Source organism: Athene cunicularia (genome assembly GCF_003259725.1).
Source record: "Athene cunicularia isolate RWA chromosome 2 unlocalized genomic scaffold, athCun1 chr2_part1, whole genome shotgun sequence".
NCBI classification, from domain to species: domain Eukaryota; kingdom Metazoa; phylum Chordata; class Aves; order Strigiformes; family Strigidae; genus Athene; species Athene cunicularia.
Window position 1 is genome coordinate 127,386,700 of NW_020799095.1, and position 19,726 is coordinate 127,406,425.

The 19,726-nt window shown below is 39.0% G+C and overlaps 1 protein-coding gene across 3 annotated transcripts in view; it reads right to left on the minus strand.

The window, feature by feature from the left end:
• RUNX1T1 (RUNX1 translocation partner 1) overlaps positions 1–19,726 on the minus strand; it is a 94,532-nt gene that overhangs the window by 47,034 nt on the left and 27,772 nt on the right. For all 3 annotated transcript variants that reach the window (XM_026842395.1, XM_026842396.1, XM_026842397.1), the window contains exon 2: positions 3,643–3,780. In XM_026842395.1, coding sequence (XP_026698196.1) covers positions 3,643–3,780 — 138 coding nt within the window. The remainder of the gene's footprint in view (positions 1–3,642; positions 3,781–19,726) is intronic.

Sequence of the window (19,726 nt, forward strand, 5' to 3'; positions counted from 1 at the left end):
GGGGGAGGAGGAAGAAGACAGAGGGGAAAATCCATCAGCTTATGTTTTCTTTGTTTGACTTCAAAATTAAGTTGCGTAAGCAAAGATAATTAGCCCTTTGACAGAACGACACTCTGCAGTTTATTTCCCAGTAGCTGGTAGTGAACAGTGTGTGGACTGGAAGTAACAGCAGCTGCCTCTCACACAGTCCCCTCAAAACACTCCTGGACCTGAAAAGCATCATTCGAATACCAGCCTTTTGTCAGAGGATCTTAAAAAGAGAGACGGGAACAGAGAGAGAAAGAGCAGGACTGCATGTATGATTGAAGACCAAAAAAATTTCTTTGGGGTAGAAAAAAATGTGCAGACATATTTCACGAAGCCTCAGTTTATCTCTGAATATTTTTACTTGTGTTTTGTACACACAACTGACAGCTGTGTTTATAAAACAGGACTTTCACGTTTTAACCTTACACCACCCAATGAGAAGGTTATTTTTTCCGATACAGATTTTCTAGTTGCTAACATATGGAGCACGCAAAGTTGTTTGTGCAGGTACAAATGGTGCCATGCTCACTGTGGCCTGAAGCCTTGCATCTAGGGCATGAAGCTAGACTTCAGGAGGCTTCTCAGAGACCACGAGCAAATCACTCAGCTTTTATGTGCCAATAATACCATATCTCTGAAAAAGATAAGAAAGTATTTTCCTCCTGTTGCAAAGTTGCTGTGAGAATAACTATCTAAAGTACTAAGTGTTCAAAATTGATGGCAACGAGATTCATGTAGACATACCAAAGACAACAACATAGTTTTCTGGCAGTGATTTCAGTTTGATTCTTATCCACACTTCAGAAGAGAGCAGAGAATCAAACTGAGGACATCCTTTTCCACCCAGGTTACTTGGAACTGCAACAGTCAAACACACTCTGTTGGGGTTGTTTGAGTCTGACTCGCCAAAATGACGGTGAATAGCAAGAAAAAGGACAGCTCCCTAGAAATATGAATGTACCAGTACACTGGCAGGTGTGGGCATGCAGCATGCAACTGCACCCAGCAGCAGCCATGCTCAGCTGGCCATCGCCCTAGGGAAATCTGCTAATTTCTGTCTGGGAAATCACTCAGAACCCATCCCAAAAAGCATCAAAAATCGGGAATTGGTCTACAGTCAAAAAAGCATAGGCGTATTAGTCTAAGTTGCTTCTTATTTAAAAGCATAACCATGGCAAGCATGCAACTTAAAGAACTTACATCTCTTAATGACCAGACCCTCTGAAGCCAAACATCCCTTTCCCCTTGTCACTTTCTTCATCAGCCATCATTACTTTTCGACAACAAACTCTTTTTAAGGGTAGTCACCTATTACTAGATTCAAATCACTACCCTATTATCAGATTTAAATCACTACCACAACGCTTTTGCCCTAATGACTGAAGTGCCCTTGTGGAAGCATTACAGAAAAGTCTATCTGAATGGTTATCTAGTTTCTGCTTGTGTTTTATCAGAGTTTTTGTTGCCTATTCTTGTGGCGTGGGCTAGGGAGAACAAGTGGAAAAAGCAGAAAGTTCAGCAAGTTCAGCTCCATGTCCAGCTTCACGCCATGCTCTGAGCACTGAAGTAGACAGAAATCTGAGTGATTGCAAGGATATTCTGATTGAAAGGATATTGCACAGCCAAAAGTCATCATACCATGAACTTAGTAAATGAGAGGTGAAAAGAATATGTCCTGCTCTAGACTGACACCACCCAACAACTCAGTCACTGGTAAGGGGCTGCTCTAGGCAGAGAGTTCTGGGGCTATGGTCAAGAAAGAAGAGAACAACAGAGTCCATTACCTAGGATAGATAGGAGCAGGAGAAAGGCAGGTAAAATTTCTCCCACACCAAAAGAAATATAGAAATACTCCTCAAAGGCCGCTTCCCTAAAACTTTCTTTTAAAAAATAGCCCACCCCGTACTAATAATTTTATCTCTTTCTTTATAAAGTCTGAATTTGCCAACTGTCAAAGACCTACATAATTTCTAAAACAAAAGCATGTTATTAATGAAGCAAAATTTAGCATTTAAAATTTCAAACTAATATATGTCAAGAGTTTTTAATCATCTAAACCAAAGAAAACAAGCATACTCTTGACCAGAAAATAAGGATGATCCTCCTGGGCAACAGTCATTCCTGCTATAGTAATAACAAATGTAACACACTCCAACAGAAGTGACTGTTTACTGTACAAGCTAGAACCACTAAGGCCAAACTCCAAGATCTGACAAGGTAAAAGGCAATGAAATTAAGACTTCTTTTAGACTTTTAGTCTTCCTATAAACAGCCCCAAAAAGCCTGCTATGGTTCACAAACCTTCCAAAGTGCTGAACCAAATGAAATAAACATCCAGAAATCTTGTGAGTATAATGAGAATTGTAAGAGTGATTAAAGAAGATCGTCCTATTACTTTTATGATTGCCAAAGATTACTCTGAACTGTGCAAAGGACATCACACTGCAAAGCTTAATCTGTAAGATTGCAAAACTTTAGCCCAAAGCAGCTCCTAGGATGGATCAGGTGCTGGAGTTAAGCAAACCAGACAAATCTCTGTGGGATCTAGGTCACTAGGTAAAATTTGAGTTTATGCGAATAGCTGGCACAAACCCTCCTCACTGTTTAAGTCCTATGTAAATCGTCAGGACAGGGTTCCTGGGATAAGTAGTAGTACAAAGGCCTCCAGCTGGCCTTCTACATAGAGGTGAATTTTAAATAAGGCATTTAACAGACAGAAAGGGACTAAACAGACATAGGCAAGACAAATAGAAGATGCTGCTTTCATTCTGTTTAGGCATATGTATTCTACTGTTCTAAAAATGTTTTATTTAAAATGTGAAATGTAAACACATTCTCATGTTTATACTATTACAAGGCAGTATAAAAGAGACCAAGAAATTTGCAGCTAAATCTTGGTAAGAGAAATGTGGATCATTTCATGGCTGTGAAAAGAATAGTCCAGACAACATGCCAGATTCAAATCTCAGTTACACTGATACAAATGCAGAGTAATTCCACCAAGACTAGAAGAGTTTTTTGTGTGTTTACATCAATAAATTGAGAGAAAGATGCAGCCCCAAGTGATTTAGAGAAGTGGTCACAGACTCTAAATCTCTAGATTTAAAAATTAAGGCCTTTATCTTTTGTTTTAGATCAATATTAGCTAGATAACATACAGCACTTAAATCAGAATTCTTCATTCAGTAGTAAGTGGGATGAAGATAGGTATTTTCCTTATGTATTGATCCCACATTAAAAACATAAAACCCCTAAAGTTTCTATACAGAAGGGAATGGGATCCTTTAAACATAGAATGGCATAAAAGAGAAGTTGTTCTGTGTCTCTCACAGAAGGACTGATCTGAGCATTAAGTACACGGGAAACCAGTGCTTGCTGTTCTTTGACACTGCAGCCAAGTTGTCAATGAAACAGCAACAAAGCTCTGAGCTGAATGTCTTAATACCTTAAAGATGCATTAATCTGTTATGATCTTAGTTTTGCTTAACAACTTTATCACAGTACAATCAAATGCTGCTCCAGACATGTCATTCAGGTTTCCCTTCATGTATTTTGGTTTCTTACATACAGAACAGAAAGAATATGGAAGAAAAGGAAGAAAATAAGTCTAATTACACGTTGTGGGCGTGAATGAACTGGTTCTTGGAGCTCCTTGGGTAGTGGGAGGAGGTGGCATGGTTGGAGGCGTCAGCCTGGATTGTGTCTTCACATCCACAGGTGAGTCTGGCATTGTGGAATGCTTCTCAGTGCGATCTGCAACACATACCACAGGAACACACCAGTTTACTTCCCCAAGCACACCCCCTCTGACAAAAATTTAAAAGCTAATGCAAGAAGTGAGCCATTTCAGCATCTGCTACGAAAGACTTACACCTGATTATCTACTGTAGTGTGCTCTTCCCAAATTACATCATCTAAACCTTACTTAAGAAGGTGTAACACAGATGGTAAGACCTCATTTGTAGCAGTGCTGCATTATCTCTTGGGTTTATTTCTAGCATGTGCAGATGCTATCTCCCAAGCATTCCTGGAGATGCAATAATGCCACCTGCCTTCAAGGCTCTCACATTAGCCAGGAGTTAAAACAGAGAGACAGGAAGATAATAAATCCCCTTATGACAGATATTCCAGAACTAAAACCTGAAGCTCTTTAGTACAGGTGAGATATTTGGTGGAAAATCAGTTGAAGCCAGCTCTCTTCATGTCTCTTCTTTGTAACACCTGCTGCCCTCTCCATCGCTTCCCTTTGTAATCATGGAGAGATACTTATGTTAAATAACACACACCTTCTGGATCACTTTACCACCCTGCCCCTGGATATTCTGACATTCACCATAAGATAAACACAATATGCCAAAATCATCACACATACATACCGTTGTTTTTTAAAAAGCATCTAAATCTCCACCTTCACACAGTTAAGAACAAGTTTAATGTTCAAAACTAGCAAGATAAGTAGAAACATACCTCCCCAGGAAAACTAAAGGCAAAACCAGGCAGAAAACCTAACAGTTCTCTTGCAACTACAGATCTAAAGATGCAAAATATTTGATATAGAAGCTATACAATTATCTTATTTTTCAACATATTTTTAGACACTTCTGTTAAAATTTTTAAAAACCCACCCAACCCCTTAGGTTTCATTTATCAAGAATCAGCAAAATATGACAACATTTACGAACTGAAAGTAAAATAAAGGCTTCCTTACTCATGCCAGGAGTTTAGCAAGCCATCTTGAGTAAAGATGAGTAAGATCAAGTTTAGCTTTTAACGGGCATAAGTTCAATTCTTCCATCCCTTCTTTGGGGGCTCAGGGTTATTTATTTTATACACTGTTCTACACAAGTCTTCCTGAGCTCCATTAAATTATTTTGCAAAGTAAGTTAAGTGTTGCTGCTAATGGGTAAGCATGGACATCTGTGGTTTTAATTCAAGACAATAGCAAAGTCCGTCACGTTCTGTAAATTCTGTCGCTCCACTTTGCGATGTGCTTTCCTTGTTCTTACTAACAACATACAAACTTCAACCGAAAAATCACATCTAAAATTTTTGCTGAGAGACACTAAGAGAAATTAAATGCAATGCACACATTTAACAAAGGAAGGGTATGTTTAAAAGAGCCTCAAAACACTTAATTATCAGAAAGCAAAAAATTATCCAAACCCCAAAGCCCACCAAAATTTAACAACGCATAATAGATACCAATCTTTAGCTGCCTGAAATTGAGAAGTATGTTCCAGAGATCTAGTGTGTCAGGTACTGCAATTACAGAAGCCATTTTCACCCTTTGTAGAAGTGCCTGCAGACGTTGCTTCAAGTTGTCGTTGGAAGAGTAATTTCATATAGAATTCAAATTTGGGGAAAATGAACAGTGAAACATCCCCAGAACAGGATGAGGGGAATACAGATACAGTATAACAGGATCTGTAGTGTTGATCTAAGATTAGTAAACCTCTGCACTGTGTAGGGAACACTCTACAAAACCATTAGCTTAAATATTAAAGCTGCTACACAGACAGGTGAGGTTTGAGTTGCAAATCAAGCAACGGTAAATTATTACATTCTGGAAAATAAAAGCAAGTTTTTAAACATATTCTACACAAATTTCCTTTCTATATCACTATACTAAAACAGTTAAATCTTTATCTTCAACAAGCCATTCATTTAATATAAAGAACTATGAAAACTCATCTTGAAATGTTAATTGCTTCCTTAATAGCTGAATTCATCTTGCACTCACCTCAACCAACCTCAGCAACAAGGGAATAAATAGCTTTCAGCTCATGTTGCAACAGAGGGAAAGAGGCACAGCAGTGAGCCCAAGCCCTCCTAAATAAAGGCAAATATTTCTGCCATGCCAAGAAAGGAGAGAGAAAGGGAGGCTTGCCAGAGCTGGTGGGGAGATAACAGTGGGAACTGCTGGTCCATCTGGTTTTCATTCTGCTAACACTCACATTGAACTGTTAAGGAAGGCAGTCCAGGTACACAGATTTGAAGCATGTGGGAGCGCAGACACAGGCACAGAGGAGATGGAGGTGGGTGGAAGAAGGAGTGAGAGAAATCGAACTCCTCTAACAGTCTGCTGCTCGCAGCAAGCAGGCACAGCCTGTATCCTCCAATTCAGCTGTTGATAACTAAAAGCGATCCCGAGCCTGTAACCAACCGCACGGCTCCTGCTCCCCTCCTTTGCTGCATTTCAAAGTTCAGGTTTGATCAGAAACGCGCTCAGATTGGAGGGGGGAGGCTTTTCCAAAAAGCTGGCAATGTTTTGTTACTTAAATTGAACACGGTAGTGGGAAATAATGTGCTGGTTTTGCCCTCCAATTTCAGATTGCCATTCTACCATGATCCAACTGGTTTTTACTCCCTTGAACAGTGTCTGCCACCCAGTTTGCAGATCACTGAAATTATCCACAGACCTCTGTACTTCTCGTATAAGTCTAATGACGTTAGGCTTGCCTTTCCTAATTACCTCTCTCTGGATATCTTAGGGGTAAAAAAATCCCTCTACAGGCCACTTATCTTTGCTTAACCTCTTTTCCCCCCTTGCAAAGCCCTAAACCCCACTCTGCTACTGTATGATGGCAGCCACATAGCTTTATCTCTGGTTGTCCCTAGCCCTGCCTTCTGTAAAGAGATACAAGGCTCCTTTCAAGCATACCTCAAACCATTTCTAACTAGAGTACAAGACTGTCTTGTCAGAGCAGAGAGTGTCCTTGAGGAGGGCGAAAAGGGACTTCTGAAGAAGTACAATGCCAAATGCAAAGCTCTTCCACATGCTTGGAAGACACCACCACACCACCCAGGAGAACAGCCTTTACATCCCACTTTTCCACCCTCTTTAACAGCAAAACTTCTGCAGGAGCTGTTCTACTCTTACTGCCTCTATTTACCTGTTCCTTGCCTCTACAGCTGGTTCCCTGACCTCCACAGGAGCTATGGGGCTGGGAGCACTTGCCTACAGCAACTCTGCACTCACTGCTGTCCTACCACCCGCAGCCCTGGAGAACCTCAGCAGCTCTGTTTTTAGATCTCTAGGGACAGAGTGGTGATGGAGCACAAAGCAGAGCCACCACTGATAAAAGTGTTATCAGTTCTTGTGATCTGAACTCCTAAAGCTTGTAGTGTCTGATACTTAGCCTAGAACTCCAGCTTCTATAAATCATTATTTTAATTTTTTTTTTCAAATGAAAATTTAAATTAAAAAAAAATAAAAAAACAATCCTAACCAAACCCAACAACCAAAACTTCTTACTCTAATTGTTGAACAATAGCCTGATAATACGAAATTTAAAGGCAAAACAGTATTTAAACAGTATTCCTGAGTCAAGCTTACCCTAAACCATGTCACTGCATGAGGGCTTTTATGTATAGACATTTTTGATACAAACTCCAGTGGATGTTCTGCTTTCCATACATTCAGAGATGATGAGATTTTGGGAGGGGAAAGAAAGGATCCCTCAAGACCAAAACCTGTTTTCACATGTGAAGACCTGCCTGTTCAAGATTTCATGTACATTTGCTCCAGTTTTATAATGGAGAAGCATATACATTGAACTTTCCCTGAAATCTGGAAGAGTTTTAAGGAAAACCCTGTCTTAAAATGGCTTAATTTCTTGAATTCAAACCATTTTTACGCTTTCTTCTCAAACCAAACTCCCCACTTGCAAAGATAGTTCTGATATTTTTTCCTGTTGGACATTTCAAACCATAATCCTGAATTAGCAGGGACACACCAGGAAGTTTCATATAGGCAGTATCCCACAGCATCACACATTTCAGAGCACGGGCTGTGTATACGGAGAGAGTAACTTCTTTCAGGTGCAAAGATTTCTTCCAGTGAATCCCTCTAACTAGTGACAGACTTGCACTCCTTAGGCCAGATTGGATCAAATGGGGCTGAAACCAGAGGTCCTCCAAACCAAAGGAGAAAGGAGACATATGCAATTCATTCTGCAGTGTTAGGTGCAATCAATTCAGGATGGAAATAGATGGTGAAATAATGGTCTAGTTCTAATCCATACACACAACTCTCTGGTGCAGTAAGAGACTTAGAATAAATTCAGAAAATATGTTTCAAGTATGCAGAGATCTATTGCATTTGCTTTGGATTATATTTTTTATTAAAAAAAAACAAAAAAAAAACAAACACAAACATTTTGAAATATACATTCTTGAATCGCTTTTACAGCATAAAGTGAGGAACTGTGATTTTACCACAGTATTTTACTCCATTTTAAATTAAAGAATGTTGTAAAACCAGATTTAAATTGTGATATTTCTTCTATGGATGTCTTGGTTCATGAAACTATACTTGTCATTCATTCAGTTTTTATGGTATCGCTATATTTAGCTGTTAGGTGAACACTGGTATTTACTGTAAGCACAGCCAGCTTCTGAAGACAAACAGGGAAGAGACAAAGTAAAACGTGCAGGAGCAGGGGCAAAGAGATGTGCATGTATTCAAACTGCTTTGCTTTACTTCCTGTACCATAAAAGATTTAGTCCATTTTTAAAACAAGGCGGTCTTTCATATATGGCAACATTTCAGCTCACATGGCACCCTTCCAAGTCTAACGCATCAAGGAAAGCTGATGTATGGAACAAAATATGGAATATATAAATACTTTACTGATACCATTTCAATAGCCAATTCAATGTCAAGCATTTCTGGGAGTGGTGTGTTTTCAATTTCCTTTTTTAAATGAAAAAAAGTACGGTATAATATGCTGTGGCATTTATTTTACTTTTAGTTAGTGCAAACAGTTCCAGATGTATATTCAGGCATGAAAGATTCTTAAAAGACGCTCTATATTGATTGTACAGTACTCACTACTTCTGTGCCAACATGTTAAAAATAAAAACTGCCAAATTAAAAGAGCCATTGTCTTGTTTCCTTTAAACTGACAGAAAGAACAAACCCCACAAATGACACATGGGATTAGGACCCACCTCCACCACCCAAATGATATTAATTGAGACTAATATCTGTGGGATTTAATACTGATTTAATACTGATGATGGTTATATAGATGGCATTGGTCTAATTTTGATTATTTTGAGAAGAATAGTACAGAATTTGCAAGCATGTTGTGTTTGTACAAGTTGTGAGTCACAGTAGTGACCAACTGGGAGACACACAAATCCGCAAGTCCACCTAAGAGGACAAATTACATAGCTTTTTCATTCATAATGCTATCATGCTATAGTCAGTAAAGAACCTTTCTTCCCAGTTTCGGCCAAGCCATGCAGCACTGTTATAAGGCTGCTACAAGACCCACAACTCTTGACTCCCAGACCAGCCACTACACAGAGCAGGAGAGTACTATTGGTTGAAAAGGAATCATTCAAGAATGCACAGCGTAAGTCTGATATATATTGTAAAGCCTACCCACCCCACGCACTGCACACCTGGTGAAACCTCTAAGTCCTGCAATGCAGCCATAAAACACGACATTTGAGTGACACCACTGCAGACTCTCTCACAGCCAAGCATGTCTGGGACTTGCTTGAGACCAGTCCAGTCTTCATTATATTCGTCTCTTGGCCCTTTTGACTTTTTCTTAATGAATAAACAAGGACCTAATCACAATGGATGCTTTTACACTATAAACAAGTGATCTCAAACAGGCATAATACAGACATAACTTTCTGTCAGCACCAGACGCAGTCACATTACTGACCTAGAAAGAAAACATCACCCAGTTTCCAGTTCCCTGGTGGAGAACTTTTACTCCCTAGGTGATTTGCAGAAGGGCAGTATCAGAAAGCAGCTCAGATACACAGACTCCCATCTTTTGTCACAAAACATTACACCTGAAAGCTTTATCCACCAGGAATGAGAATGATGAGTGTGGGGCTAGTGACAGACATGCACAGCAAAGTTTCAAGACAACATAACATTTCACCGCCCCCTTAGTACACCAGATATGAAGCTCACATACTGAAGACCCTTTTGCAAGAGCAGTCTCACAACTCTACTGCAGCCTTACCTTGGTTCTCCCCTGCTCAGATAGTTGAATGTTTCATATCACCAGCTATTCAGAATAAATTAAAGCACACTCAGTTTACCCATCTCTTCTCATTTAATATGCAGGAGCTACAAGAAATTCTGCATCCCAGGAGTTCACTGAAGTTATCTCAGGCCAAGTTATCAGAGTTTTTTTCAGACGTGCTAAAAAAAAGCCTTGAGAATAATGCAATCTCCACTCTGTCTCCCAAAAGATAATGGGATTTTTTTGTGCTACTGTCTCCCAAATTTGGTAGGAAGAGCTTGTGGATGATGTAAAGTAGGTGAATGATGGACAATGCTTTGCATCATGTTCTTCATCCATAACAGTACCTGACTGCTCCTACCATCACGATGACCAACCAAAACCACAAGCATTCTCCTTCATTGCAGTTCTCTAGGGTGAAAGGTTCTGAGTGGAAAAAAAAACGTGTCCCACGCTCATGGATTAGCATCTGAAGGACAGATAGTTACACATATTATAAAATAAGCAATGCATGAGTTCAATCTCAGAGTTGAGACAGAAATGTTATGGCTTGGCTTTGCCTGGACATATATTTTTCTCCTGAAAGAAATAATTTGCTTTACCATATAATTTCATTTAAAAAGGGGGTGGGGTGGGTGGGGGTGGGGGGATTAGAAAAATAATCTTTTTCCTCTCATTTAACAATCTGACATGTTTTGACAGTTTCCAAACTATCCAAATTCACTTTCAGTTATTAAATAATTAAAAACTGACTCTTGTCAGAATTGCACCTTTTTTAAAATGCCTCTTTTCTCCTTCCCCCTTCCTGGCTTTGCAGATTTTACTATGTAAAATCACTTGAACATACAAAGGAACGCAGGGAAGAAGAATACATTCTAAATCTAGCTCTACTATTACCATAACAGTTTATGAAATACTATAGCATGACAGACAAGCAAAATAAGGGCCGATTGTAGCAGCTGCCCTAAGCTTCCATAAGCCCTCAGAAAATAGTCTAGAAGTGGCCTTGTCGTGGCTGAATACATATCAGTTGGCCTGTAATGAAGGCAAAGACAATGCGTATTAATTCTAAATATCCCACACAGCACCCATGAAGATGCCTCTATGTATGCACAACTAATGCAGTTAATAAGCAAATAGTCCTACAATCATTATTGAAATACTGTTTTCCTGTTTACATTGTTTCCTGGATCTTTTCTACTTCATTTTGTTGACAAGTTACCAAAGTAAAAACCATGTGTTTTGAGGGGCTGTCTTTCACGTCACAGGCACTATTACTGCTATTCCAAAAGCAGCTCACTGAACGCCGAGGCCTGAGTGAAGAACAGGTGCCCACTGCCTTTAGCATGAAGAACTGAAGAAAAATCAGAGCAATCACTGGCCAAACCCACTCCTAGCCTACAAGCTATGAATGTGACAACCCTTCCACATAAGCAATGGCTCCCTTCACTTCTTCTATACTTACAGAGGAAACCAACGGTGTGTTAAGTCTCCCCAGCCAGTAATTTGTTTCCTTTCATACCATCTTCTATGGAAGACCTGCCCTTGTCAGGATTGAATGTTATTTGACAAACTACAGATAAAGTTAGACTGATACACCTAAGAAACTCAAATGCCATCAGCGTCAAATTAGTATTGTTTGTATGCTCTTATGTACTCAACCACACATAGCACATATCCTTCCCACTACAAGTAAGAACATTTTCTCTCCCAATACCAATTAAAATTTCAAAACTTGCTCTCCAGAGGCATGTTTATATTTTAATCCAAATTAACAGTAGTTTATTAACACACAGCTAAAAGTCTGAAGCAAAAGAAATATTAACTCCTTTCTTTTTAATGCACTTATACAAAGTGTAAAACATAGCTGTACCCATTTTAGAAAAGTTCTAAGAGAGTACTGATACCAGTATTCCATTAAATTTAACTAGAACTGAAGTCTCCAATACAGAGTAGATAAAATAATCTGAAATAGCTTGTTTAGATTCAGGGCAACTTTAGGTATTAAATTACTCTGCCAGCAACAAAAGTTATTATGGCTGTACTTTTTTAAAAGGCATTGCTTAGATTTATAAAACATGACAGAAGTCCTTTAGGCTCAAAAAGAATCAAACATGAGTGTAGGCGGTGATATTTTCCATGATTATACATATGAAAATATGACATAAGGATTACCAAGAAGGTAACGGATAGATGTCTGGCTCTGCTTGGTTTTGAACTGTGGAATTTGTCACAGACAAGCAAAGATCCTCTAAGGTGTGGAGCGGTGTTGGCCAGTCTGGGACAGACTGTTCCTCACTTCCATGGATCAAGTTCCCAAATCCCCACTCTATCAGACTGTGCCACTTTACTCAACCAAAAATCCAATTCCTCCCACTGATATTTCAAACGATGAAAAAAAAGTTTGTTCTGTTTAGGCCAGATGTGCAGGCCTGGGGAGCAACATATTACCCATAAGACAGAAAGGCTGGCCAGCCAAACTCCCTCCTCAGCAAGTACCAGTCCAGTCCAAGGAAGGCTGCTAATTTCTGCTGTCTAATGCAGATAGCTAAAATAGCAGACTATACTCCCCATATGATCAGTTGAAAAGAAAAGTTAGAGCCTCTAATTATTATTTCCTAGAGCTGCTAAGGCAGATAGTATAAATTTTCCCGTATAGAATTAGGTCCTTTGTCCCACAAGAACCAGAAGCATTCAGACTACTCTAGCAGTGCGGCTGGCGTACACAAGAATTGGTGATCCTCAGTCACCAGGCATACTAACTCCTTGGTTTCTATTCAGCCAGCCAAGACTGGCCTAATATATTCACCAATGAAAAATATATCATGAAATGTATCTGCCCCAGAAACCCTTGCTCAGGTGCTGCCATTGTTACTTAGTGCCACCACCAGCAACAGAAAAGTAAAACTATAGGCTTTTACCCTATCTTGGTATTATACACTGACAATCTTCAAGCAGTGCAATTTATTACCCTAATCAGTACTTCGGCATTTGTGGAAATACACACTTTGGAAGACTATCATTTCACATCATCAGATGATGCCATTAAAGACATCTTGTGTTTACATGACTGACTGTCTAGACAGCGTGTGAGAAAATACTCATTATTAGTTACAAGTCAGCTCCTCCTTGATGCTGCATGTCACACCAACTGTCTTATTTTGGGCACTGGATCACACCTGAAACCAGCAGTGTGAAGGTGGGAGGGAGGAAAGGAGTCTCAGAAACCTCACATGAAATTAAGACCCTTCATCTCAAATACTTTCCTAGGCGAGGAAACATTGCTATTGACAAATAAGCTCACAAGCAAAACAAATGTTAGCATTAGCAAAAAAAAAAAAAATATTTCAAATCAATTGTCTGACCTAATATATCACATGCATACTTAAAAGCTAATATGAAATAATATAACCACGTAAAAGAAGAGAGAAAGGAAGAAACTTGTGCATGTCATGTAAAAATCAGACAAATGTAAAACCTCCTTCTGAAGCCAGTGAATTCACACAAATTCAAACTGGCACAGAAATAAGGTGATCTCACCCAGGAAGAGAGGTGCTGGGTTAGTCTTGCAGACCCCAGCCCCAGAAACACTCAAGAATATGTGCTTAACTACAGATACTGGAAACAGCTGTAGGTAAACTAATGAGACCACTCACACGCCATACAATTACATGCAATGTTTCTAGACCTTAAAGCATCACAGCAGTCTTAAGTCTTGCACAATAAAACTTCAAACTTCCTTGTTTTTAAAGTATCTTCTCTTTGTTTTGAATTTTAAATCAGACTGCAACCCAAAAAAACAAAAACAAAACCCAAAACAAAAAAACGCCCAAAACCCAGCTGAGGCCTGAATTGAAAAAAAACCAGTAATTATTACAGAATCCACATAAAATATTAAAAGAACTTCAGCTATCACAGCATTGTCGTGCTTGACAGTTGTACAAAATATGGTTCATTTCATGCCCAGCAGATTAAAATTAAATGTGGGTTTTTTCAACAAATACATTAAAAAAGGTTTTTATATTTATAGAACCTCATTTTCATCAAGCCAGCTAAACCTCCTACTCCAACACAGCAATTTAATATTGACCTTTGTGGATCAGTGGAGCTTCCATGGCTTACCGCTATATGTGTGCACGTATCTGTGCATGTATGCGCACGTATATCACTTATACAGATATTTAATTTTTACTTAAGTATTTTTGTATTCAAAATCAAGTAACTGTTTACTATGGTTTGTTTTTTTGATTTACATTCTGCTTTAGAAAATTCTAAGAAAGAAGCAAGTCTTGAGTTACACTGGAGTGTTCAATGAAGGGTAAACTGCAGGGCAAGAAGTCAGACACTCAGTGATACAAGTGCAAGAGAAATATTGATAAAGTAAACAAGTCTGATGCATTTGAACTCTGAATGTTCAACGTGGATGCACTTAACCCTTGGTAATACGGTAAGTTTTATCGTACATGAAAAGAATGTCATGTACATTAAAAGAATCTTACAAAAAGCAGATTTAACTCCCTCTGTGCTGTGGAAACACCCTGCAATTGGCTTTGGGTCTACCCAGGTACATACAGTTTGCTTCACTGAGAAGTGGGTTAACCAGAAGAGAAGCCATTTTTATGAGAAAGGGAAGAGAATTCAACAGGAGGAAAGAAACTCTGCAGCAGGGCAGGTGGTGGTTGAGAGGGCAGTGGGGGAGGCTTTTCCCATGGGGGGCAGCAGCCCCAGGATGCACCTTCAGCGTTCGCTGGTGGCACCGGAGTGTTGGATGAAAGGGTACCTGCGAGAAACACTGCCTGGCTGGGAGCACACCTCTGCCAAGAGCTGCAGGAAATTTTTACAGGTGACTGCTGACCACCAGAGGGAGCCGATATTGTGCAGCTGCACAAGGGAAACTCCCTTTCCACGCAGAAAATTCAAATAAATGGCAAGGTACTCAGAAACCCAAACGGAGATGCTTAAAGAAAAGTTCTTTCCAGTATCAAAAGTTAACTTCAGCTGTGCGATATAAGGAAAGCCTATGATACTATGTGTGTATACATCTGTGTGTACTGTTCTGTTTCCACAGTACCAAACATAGTATTCTCTCTAAATTTTGGCTATACGCATTTCTTCCTGAAAAGATTAACTAAGCAATACTGGCTGCAACAGAAGACCATTTTCAATGTCACCTACTGTCATCTATTTGCCCCCGCCAAACAAGTCAGAAGTTTCCCTCCACCCCTCACTTCATCCTGTTTTAGAGATGGCTTTCATACATGAAGTACTCAAGAAGCAAAATTGCAGCACGCAGCACATCAGACAGTGGCATGCCTACAATCACACACTATATCCAGCCATAGGAACCCCGATCATGCTCACACAACTATAGCCATGTGTTGATACATGAATTTGAAACTTGTTTCTTTTTTTCTTCACATCTATAATCAGTCAGAGAGATCAAATGGCAAGCAGGGCAGAAACAAAGGAAAAAAAAAATAATAGGGCAGCTCACATAGATCTTTATATCCTTCTGGCACTAAATACGTATTAAACAAGCTAAATCCCAATGGCAGAGACAATTCAGAAATATAGAGAGATAGTGACTGCACTGAGATCTCCTGTAAGGACATGTTTCTTTTTATAGTCTTCACTTGAAATAGAAGATGTAAAACACATCAGTAGTTGTCTGGTAGGCTTTAAACTGCTTGGATATGAAGAAATAAAGAACTGCTGAACTGCAACAACCATCCAAGGCAAATTCCAAAATTATGAAATACAAGTTTAAAAAAGGGAAAATAGGAGTACTTAAACAGTTAACGTGAATAATTGTCCCCAAATGAGTTCCTATCCATTATCTTTTTCATAATTATTGCAACAGAGCAAGTAGTTTCAGTATCTGTACATACAAACGACCTATTAGAAACTTAACAGGTCATTTCGAAAGGTGATTATGAGCCCTGACTTACAGAGCTACTCAGTTTTGCACATAATTCTGTTCAATGCCAACAATCTGCAAAAAATTAAGATAAAATATGTTTCCGCAAGACTAAGTGGAAATAAACTTTCAGACACTAAAACCATCACTTGAAAAGGTATGAAGTGGTGGACACTGATGAATCAAATGCAGTCATTTGCATAACTGAAATGTTAAAAAATTTGCTTTTGCCTGTGCTCTGTTACCAGAAGAATGGAATGAAGAGGCAGTAATTATATGTTACAGCTCTTACAATGCCACACGCTGTAATTAAATGATGATGAGTGTAGCAGTGAAAAGTCTAAGGTTAGATAGAAGGGATAAAAAACATAGTAGGTTATCAGAGTGGACATCTGCTACAGATCACAGCATGAACACCAGAAATGTGTGGGTAGATAAAGATACCTCAACCAACTCTTTAAAAGAGTTCTTGCAACAAGAGGATGCTCTTCATCATCACAATGGTCCTTATTAGCCCTGTTCCTTATTGGGTAACTGTGCTTTCACTCTAAACAAACACGCAATAGATTTTGTAATAGAGAATATTAGAAAATTATTCAGAACCACCATTTAGGTAGAGCAATAAAGAACAGACGTGCAGCTTCCTCAGCTGCTGAGGTTGTTAAGAAACAGTAGGAGACACAGTAACAGATCCTGGCACTCCCACTGTAAATGGCTTGGGCACATTGTAAAGAAGTTAACTGAGCAAAACCAGAATAGGTTCACTTAAAATGTGCATGGAAAAAAGGTAAGATCAAGCATACCAACCTACATTACCCAGAGGAAACAAAAGAAATACCAGATTTCGTTCATATCAAATAGATAAATGAGAAAACAACACTATAAAAATCTTTGATCTTAATTAAAATTGAAAAAAAAGCTTGTGACAACTAACAAATAGCTTTGACACTGGCATAGCTTGGGTTTAAATCTGTCTCAATGGCTGAGAAAGAAATGGGTGAGGGGGGAGCCAAACCTGGACAAAACCCCCACAATTCTGGAAACATGTATGCGATTTTTTACAGGAAGAAGTGGAACAGAAAATGGGAGACTGATACCTATTGTTCTATCCTCATATTCTCCTCTAGCACAAAAAGAGAGAAAAGAAGAGGTAAACAAACACACCAAGGTACTATTACTCCATTCAGTTAGAGCTAGGATCTCAGGAGTCTCTCAACACATTTTCCTTTCCTCCAGCGACCCCAAACCCTGACAAGAACAGGGATGAGAAACTATTACCTCATTGGTTCTGCAGGGAGCCAGCAGCCTTCTCATCCATTACTCCCCCACTCCTTGTTTCTTTTTCTCACTGTTTAAAATGATCTATCTTTCTCTTTTTTTTTACCATTTCAAAATGTAGACTTCAAACACTTGCTCTGCTCTGCATCATGTTATGTCACACTGGAACATCTCAAAATGCTGAACTTCACTTGTGATTATTTATGTAAAAGCTTTGTTTTCTTTTAAAATGTGTGTATTTTGTTTGACTGTATCTACTGATAGCTAAATTTCCAAACCTTTAACCTGCCATCTCAAAGAAGCTGATGTAAAAGAGTCCAAGTAGAGTTTACTGTCGGTCTGTAATGAGAGTAAAATTATAAATCTCCGTACTGAAAGCCAGCTGCTTCATTCTTAACTCTGATCCCCCCCTTTTCTTTTGCATTCTAGCTAGCATACAGCTGTAATAAATGTGGCTCTTCTCACAAGCCGTGCAGATGTTAACAGTTCTGTAGGACATCAAGAAACATTTCAAGAATCTTGTAAGTGCTGACTAAACTTGCTTGAATTACCCACACTACCTCCTCCACATTCCTATTCAGTAACATTAGCCTTCCTGAATGTATTAAGAAAAAAAAAATAATTAGCATTGAAGCCAAGACATTAATACCTACGTCTAAATGCACTATCAATAAACAAGGAATGTTCTTAAGCCATCAGACAACAGATACTGAGATAGTGAACCAAAAGAAGTCAATTTATTCTTTGTCAAGATGACTAATGCATTTTTCATTTCTTATCTATGCAAGAGTGGCTAAATGTCTGAAAATATGTATTTATAAAAGTCACAGCTGGATGTATTTGAAAGAATGGATCAGAACTACAGCAAGATCTTTTCTTTTCTAGTAATCAAGTGGATTAATACTTAAATTAGAGTGAAGGAGTTCAAAGTGCTTCCTAGTATATTTTTATTAAAGTTATATTAGCATGACAGTCATATGCATTAAAGATTAAGCTACAGCCTCAAACCACAGTCAGTTCTGGGCAGGAGCAAGAGTCCAGCTGTGCAGGTAGAGGACTAGATACCAAATGCATTCATTAAACAGATCTGTATTAGAAATACTGTTTTAACATTCTTCCTTCTTCAAGCAGCATGCTCATTTTGGCTGAGGTAGTTAATTTTCTTCATAGTAGCTACCAGGGATATGTTTCAGATTTGTGCTGGAAACAGTGTTGATAATATAGAGCTGTTTTAGTTATTGCTTAGCAGTGCTTACATAGAGTCAAGGTCTTTTCTGCTTCTCACCCCACCCCACCAGTGAGCAGGCTGGGGGTGCACAAGGAGCTGGGAGGGGACACAGCTGGGACATCTGGCCCCAGCTGACCAAAGGGCCATCCCACACCATATGATGTCATGCTCAGCAATAAAACTTGGGAGTTGGCCAGGGGGCCACTGCTCAGGAACTGGATGGGAATTGGTGGGTTGGTGGTAAGTAATTGTTTTCATTTGCTTTACTTGTCTTTCTTAGGTTTTACTTCTCTCTGTTATTTCATCACAATTTTTATTGCTGTTGTTGTGATTTTATTTTGGTTATTAAACTGTTCTTACCTCAACCCATGAGTTTTCTCACTTTTCACCCTTCCAATTCCTTTCCTCCCATCCTGCTGCAGGGGGAATGAGCAAGCGGTTGTGTGGTACTTAGTTGCCAGCTGGGGTTAAACCACGACAAGCAGAAAGCTTAGTCTCCCTTCTCTGGGGTAGGATTTTCAAAACATGTGAAGCAGTTTCGAAGCACAGTCACCAACAAAGACAAATGTGACTAGTACTCACGTATTACTCCAGACACTTGAAAATCCAACATCAAATACCCTACCCTATGTGTAAACTTCACACTTTCAAAACCTACTGGAAGGAGGGCTGCAGAGCAATTCACAGCACTGAGCCATAAAAAGATCACAATCTTTGACAAGTTCAGAAACAAAATGTGCAGTCGAGAGTTTCTACAGCACAGTTTTGAGATTGTCTCCAGTCAAGTGTCAATCTCAGCAGTTTCAAAGAGGACAGGGTAGGGAGAAATAAAACGAACATATCCGTACATTTCCTGCAAGAGATCGATAAAAAGACCTCACTCCTACAAAGACTCACAGACCTGCTCAACTTCAGATACTTATCCTATTATGGTAGAATGTTTGAAGTTAAAATCAAATCTCTGAAGATGCAGGGCCCAAATAATTTAGCATTTAATGTGGAATTCAGGCTATTGTTTGTTCTTTCATTTAGCAATACAGGAAATCTGAATACAAAGGAGAATTGCAACGTGCTATTTTTTAAATGCTTTATGACACTGCTTTTAAGAGTAATTTCATCAAAATGTCATAAAAAGTACCTTTAAGCATTTTGAGATAAGGAAAAAGACAATAGACTACAACCTTAAAAAGAAGTTAATGTAATATTAACAGAAGCTATGTAATTATCTAGTCCAAAACCTCAACCTGTCTTTAAGCTTCCCCAAACAAAATAAATTGAAAG